Source organism: Clarias gariepinus, chromosome 17 (assembly GCF_024256425.1).
Source record: "Clarias gariepinus isolate MV-2021 ecotype Netherlands chromosome 17, CGAR_prim_01v2, whole genome shotgun sequence".
Classification (NCBI taxonomy): Eukaryota; Metazoa; Chordata; class Actinopteri; order Siluriformes; family Clariidae; genus Clarias; species Clarias gariepinus.
The window spans coordinates 9,765,784-9,772,359 of record NC_071116.1 but is presented as its reverse complement, the minus strand read 5'-3'; the positions used below and the strand labels follow the sequence as shown (position 1 = coordinate 9,772,359).

The following is a 6,576-nucleotide window of genomic DNA, read 5'->3' as shown; positions in this document are numbered from 1 at the left end:
AGATAAATATGGAAAAAAAACTTTACAGTAGCTGTAAAAAGACTTTTAAATTTACATTATGTACAAATAGTAAAAATAAAATAGAATAAAAATAAGAATACAATATAGAAATATAATAAAAATATAATAAAATACAGAAGAGTTGAAGTGGAATGCAGAGACCATGTCATTCCAGACAGTTCTGTTGTGTGCAAAAAGTGCAAATGTGCCATACTGTGTGTAAAGTGTGCAGTGTGAGTGCTGCAGTTTTTTTTAGCCAAGCAGTGTATTTCTATAATTTAATTGTCAATAAATTGGAAAAGATAATTGCTTACCTATTAATGAATTGTATAATAATAATAATAATAATAATAATAATAATTTCAGGGGCAGCCCATTTGTTGATCCCTCCAGAAGCAACTATTTTATTCAACAAAATGTAATCTTTGTACAGTAAGCTCCACATTCACAACTGGGCAAATCTGCCACAGAGACATTTGACATGATTCTGCAAGTTTATGGCGATGCAATATTAAGGCATTTGAGGTGTTTTGAGCTGCACGCGTGTTTCAAAAGTGAAAAATATTGACACTATTCTGCAAATTGTGCATGATGATCGTTGGAGAACAATCCACATCATTCCTGCTATTGTCAGGTGTAATAGAGAACAGCCCAAGTGATAGTCATGTGTGATTTAAACATGCGCTGTGTTGCTCCCAAGTTTGTCCCCAGGCTGCTGACCCAGGAGCAGAAGGAACATTGCGTTGAAGTCTGAATACCTGACCTTTATGTCGAGGATCATTACCGGTGACAAAAACTTGGATGTATGGGTACGACCCTGGGACAAAGCAACAGTGGAAGAGCCGTTCATCTCCATGACTGAAAAAGCGTAAGAAGGTCCACAGCTCAACCAAGTGCATGCTCATTGTCTTTTTCGACATTTGTAGCATTGTACATTGAGAATGCATTGAGGCCAGATCCAATCTGTGGTGAACAAATCTCAAAACTTTTGGATACCATCTCTTCATATGCAAATTAAATAGCAGAAAAATTATGTTTTGGTAACATTTCCAAGCATGTCCAGTTGAATCTTTTCTCAAAGTGATTAATTTGGCTTATTAAAAAAAAAAAAAAACTTTTAAATCAAGTGAATTAAAAATAAAGAAACATATCTAAGAGTTATAATAATAATAATAAGAATCTCAGTGAGTTTTCACATGAATTTCCCTATTCTGTAAAGCTGCTTTGCGACAATAACCACTGTTAAAAGCGCTATTTAAATAAAACTGAATTATGAAAGTGCGTTTTTTTTTTTTATATGTTTTAGTCGGCGCTTGCACGCTATTAGTCTGTGTAACTACATTCCCCAGAAGTCTGTCTCCAGTCTCGTGGCCGATAATGTGTCAATCACCGCTTATAAGGGGGTGTGAATGAAAGTTGGAACTTTGGATCCCGCTGCGTTTCTCTGAACTCATTCGAGAGTGCGCAGAAGAAGCGTTTGTACAGCATATCTACAGTAAGTCAGCTGGAAGTTCTTCATGGACATTAACCGCCTGACCTGGAGATTACAAGGGAATTACCTTCAGGTGCAACATTTAAAGAATTAACTTCAGTACTGAAAGCGTGTGAGCAGCTGCTGCTCCCCATGGCCGTGTCAAAGTCTAAAATAGCAGTAGGACTGGCAGTTGTCGGACTTTTAGGAGTTGTTTTGGGGACTGTTCTAGTGTTTGTTGGACCAATTATTATCGACGATCAAATAATAAAGGTAAGCTCTTTTTTTCAAAATAAATAAATAAATAAATAAATAAATAGTAATGCTTATGACAGCGTTCTAAAAAAAAAAGTACTTCTGCAGGTTTAAAGTAACTCTAGTGTGAATAAATACGAACAGCATGCTGTCTGTGATGCCACCGGATGACAATAACCGGAGGAATAGATTCTTTATTCCGTTAATGACCCTCCACACCCTTTCCTCCAATACACAACCTGCGTGCAACTGTTTATCATTTTAAATTATATAGAAAGTTAATCGCTCCGGGCAGTTCTAACATTAAATAAAAGTAAACCTATAATACAAATTTGTAATATTTTTTACAACAATTTTTTTTTTTTTTTAATATATTTTTGTCTGCTTTTTGATTCAACATATCTTTCGCTCTGTCACATTTCACAGAATGTAGAAATCAACCCCAACAATAATCTCTCCTACACTATGTGGAAAGACATCCCTGTACCATTCTTCATGTCCATATATATATTTAATGTTCTGAACCCTGAGGAGATACTGGCAGGAGAGAAGCCCATGGTGGAGCAAAGAGGGCCGTATGTGTACAGGTGCGTGGCATGGTTTATCACAAATAATGGCCTCAGATAGGAGAAGAAAATCTTTCAATGTGTGTATATATATATATGTATACAGTAGCTCTGGAAAAAAGAAATGAGACCACTGCAATTTACTCCGATAAAAACGTCTGGGAGGAGGAGGAAGATGGATGGTCACAAACCAATAAGCAAAGCTGAGATGTTTGCTTTTATGGGTATGAAGTTACACAACAGCATGTGAAAAACTGCTGAAGAGCATGCGAAAACACATGAAAGCGTTAATTGCAAATCGGGGTTATTCCACCACATACTAATTTCTTAATGTTATTTGGCCAAAGCATTAACACAATTTGTTTTACATTTATTTATTTGCATTTTGTTTTATTGCAATTTTAATTTTAGACAATTATATGCATTTGTTTTAATTTGAGGTATTAAAGATCTGGAAATACTGCATGATCTTGTTTTTTTTATGTGTGTGGTCATTTCCTTTAAATATACACTCTAAATAACAATAATTATATTTAGAAATTGGGAATATTGTTAGCAAGTCACAAAAATAAAACAAAATTGTTCATCTCACCAGTACACGCACCTATAAGAAAAAAAAACCCATAAACTGATTATTTTGCAGTGGTCTCTTATTTTCTTTCCAGAGCCTATATATGTGTGTGTATGTGTATTTGCATATGCATGGTGTGTAGAGGGGTTGCTTGTTTGTTTATTGCAAAATTGTCAAAATAAGTAATTCAGTGATTATATAGTTCTATAATACCGCATGGCTTTAGTATCATAAATGCCGCGTGCATGCATATAAGAACATTAAAATTTAAGTTACACATTTTGTCTATTCTGGTCTGAACGTGGTTAAACATGTCTCAACATAACTATGCATCATTAGCACTTTCATAATTTCAAACTTGCTTTCCCATGAATCATAGCAAATGAACACCATACATACGTATTATTACCTTTTAAGGCAAGTTGTAAAGAAAGCTGGTCCAGATCACTTCTACTGTATTTAAGGCGTAAAGATGGATTTGGATTAAAAATGACCGGTGTACCATACACACAGACAAGTTTACCCTAAACATTTTATCTTTCTATTTTTATTTTTATTTTATTGAAGTACAGCTGTTTCTTAAATATTTATTAGCAGTTTTAATATTAAAATCAATGTTATATTTTGAAAAGTGATGCCATTTAATGATTTCCAGTCTACATTTAGTTTAATACTGTTCCATCCCAGTTAAACAAGTTGTTTCGAACTAACACGTGCCAGTATCAGTACCACAATAAAAAAAAAAAACATATGCAATTAATCTTATCTGTGCTTTTAAAATATTTTTATGTATGCAAATCTATGAAAGTTATCACCATAGAAAGGTAAGGAATTCACTGACCATAATTTGCAACATAAAAATGACACACTCCAAAGACCTGCTGGTCAGACTAATTGGTGGCTCGCTCTGGATAATAGCATCTGCCAAATGCCTAAATGTGAAAGTGTTCCCAAATTGCCTGTAGTGTGTGAATGAGTGTGTGTTTGTGTGTATGTGTGTGTGCCCTGCGATGGATTGGCACCCTGTCCTCGTGCCCCAAGTCTCCTGGGATAGGGCCCCCGTGACCCTGAATACAGGATTAAGCAGTATAGGAGATGAGTGAGTATATGTTACTTAAGCTAGCAGCACAGAAAGGTTTACCATCATTATTGTTAAACCAACCTTCTTTATTGTATGCATAATATTATCCTCAAAAAGATAATATACTGTAGCTGCATACATTTTACATTTTTCTACTTTTCTTTTTGTCTGTTTTCCAAACTGGGCACCTGCTGGCTTTGACCTTCTGCTTTTTTTTATTTGACAAGCATCAGGCCTGATGAATCTTGGCCTTGTCTGCCTCAGATATGCGTGTGTTGTTGAGGAATAAAAAAACAGACCTGACTAACTTGACAATATTGTAATAATATTGTACCCAGCTTACACTGTGAACATTATGCATTTTGTGCACGTTGCTTAATGTGCTTCTTTTTTTTTTTATCCATGCATCCATCTCTCTGGCCTAGGGTCAATCTGGGGTCCTCAGGTTATATGTCTTTCACTACAAAGTCTACTCTTTAAACTGTCTAGCTGATTTTTGTTAAGTAGACTTTACTTAAAAGTTTTTTTCTTATAGCCACACAGCAGTTTAGACCCCACCCTGTGAGCTCTCTTTGTGTTGTGTGTGAGGTAATGCTCTTACTGTCACTATTAAACATAGCTGTGATTTCTTTTCTCACTCTTACAGTGCAAATTCACCATGCATTCATAGGTTTTTTTGTTGTTGTTTTTTGTTTACCCCCCAATGACCATTTCTCTCTATTTGTATTCTTTAAATTGTAATTGAGCTTTCTATTACTTTTAACATTTTCAAAATTTCACACTCCAAGTATAAATAATAGTTTTTTTAACTTCTGGGAGGTCGAGTAAAGTTACTCAGATTACATTTGCTTCAAATCTAAAAATTACAACATCAAGAACTGACTGTTCATTTGCTCCCAAATATATTCTGTATATATTGACAGGTGCCACTGTAACAAGATAATTAGTGTTATTCATTTCAGTCAGTGATTTCGATGATATGGCTTATATATACAGGTAAACACTTTAGCAAGCAAATGTTTGTGAACAGTAATTTCATATAATGTGATTTGATCTTCATCTAAGTAACAAGTACTGTAATATACTGTAATGCAGCTAAAATGAGTTACAAATAAATCTGATCTTTTATGTTTTCATTTAGAACAACCATAAAAACCTCATAGTGCTAGTGGGAAAAAGTATGTAAAGCCTTGAGTTTGATAACCTCAAAAAAAGCTAAGTGAGTCTTGTTAAGAAAATGATATTGGAAGTGTGGACATGAGCAACTTTGACTGATAAACACATAACCCTTTTCAGTTTGCTCCGCAAAAGAAGAATACACTTATGTGAGCCATGTCTCTCCAAAAAGAGCTTTTAGAGGATCTTAAGAATTAAGAATTGTTGATTTTACATAAAACTGGGTAGGGTTACAAAGTGATTTCAAAGACTTTAAAATTCACCATTCCACAAATGGAGACTTTGGGAATGTGACTACCAAGAAGTGGGTGCACAGTGAAGACTGTACTTGGGTAAAGAAACAACCCTGGGGCCTCTGAGTGGCGCAGTGGTAAAGTGCTCGCCCTATCATCCGGAGATTGCTGGTTTAGTTCCCGGGTGATGCTGTAACCTCTCTCGAGAGCTAAATTGGCCGAGCTCTCTTAGCGGGGAGGGATGAAAGGTATTAGTGCTCCCACATTAATTGCACGACTCTATGTTTGCAAGCTCGCGCACGCGGAGGGAGCGAATAGCGCTGGTTAGTTAAAAAAAAAAAGAGGTCGACTAGTGTCATGTGGTTCAGAGGAAACTCGTGACAGCCCCTGGCCCTCCTGGCTGAATGGTAGTAAGTAGCCTTAATGTGGAACCCCCCCCAGTGACAGGAAGGGAATCGGACACGACTAGATTAGGTAGAAAATCAAGAAAAAAGAATTGGACAGGACCAAACTTAAAAAAAAATAAATAAATAAAAAAAACCCTGAGTGACAGCAAAAGATTTAAAGACATCATGTGAACTTGCTAAAATCTGTGTTCGAGTCTACAGCACATAAAACATTAACCAAGTAGGAAACCACAAACCAAGCTGCTTACAGTACTAAAAAGTAAAATTTGCTGTAAGTGAAGTTTGCATACGAGCAAATTGACCCTCCACAACTGTATTGGCAAAATGTTTTGTGGACTGATGAAACCAGTCAACCAGTTCACTTACTTTTTCCATTGTTATTTTGAATGTTAAATGAGTGTGTTCAATAAAGACATGAAAGATCAGAATTTTTGTGTTATTTTATGCACATTATATTTGCCAATACTTCAACTTAGATGAAGATCAGATCACATTTAATGACAAATTAATGCAGAAAAAGCATGAAATTCCAAAAGGAATTCTTGCCACTGTATGTGTATGTATGTGCAGTGAAAAGGATTTTGTCCCTATACTGTATGTCACACTTGAATGATTGAGCTCATCAAACAAATTGGAAAGATAACACAAGTATCTACAAAATTCAGTTGTTAAATTTTGATTCTATTTATCAGATTTTGTCTGGACTGATGAGACACAGATTTAACTTTGCAGATGTTTTGTGCACCTGTTAAATATGGTGAGTGAGATGAGCTGGGGCTGGACGACTTGCCATAATTGATGAAACCATGAAATCTG

General features: G+C 35.5%; 1 protein-coding gene across 2 annotated transcripts in view; it reads left to right on the top strand.

The window, feature by feature from the left end:
• The first annotated feature begins 1,421 nt into the window (after nt 1–1,421).
• Nucleotides 1,422–6,576, top strand: part of scarb1 (scavenger receptor class B, member 1) — a 30,507-nt gene continuing 25,352 nt past the window's right edge. For both annotated transcript variants that reach the window (XM_053516364.1, XM_053516363.1), the window contains exons 1-2: nt 1,422–1,744; nt 2,153–2,313. In XM_053516364.1, coding sequence (XP_053372339.1) covers nt 1,625–1,744; nt 2,153–2,313 — 281 coding nt within the window. In that variant the 5' untranslated portion in view covers nt 1,422–1,624. The remainder of the gene's footprint in view (nt 1,745–2,152; nt 2,314–6,576) is intronic.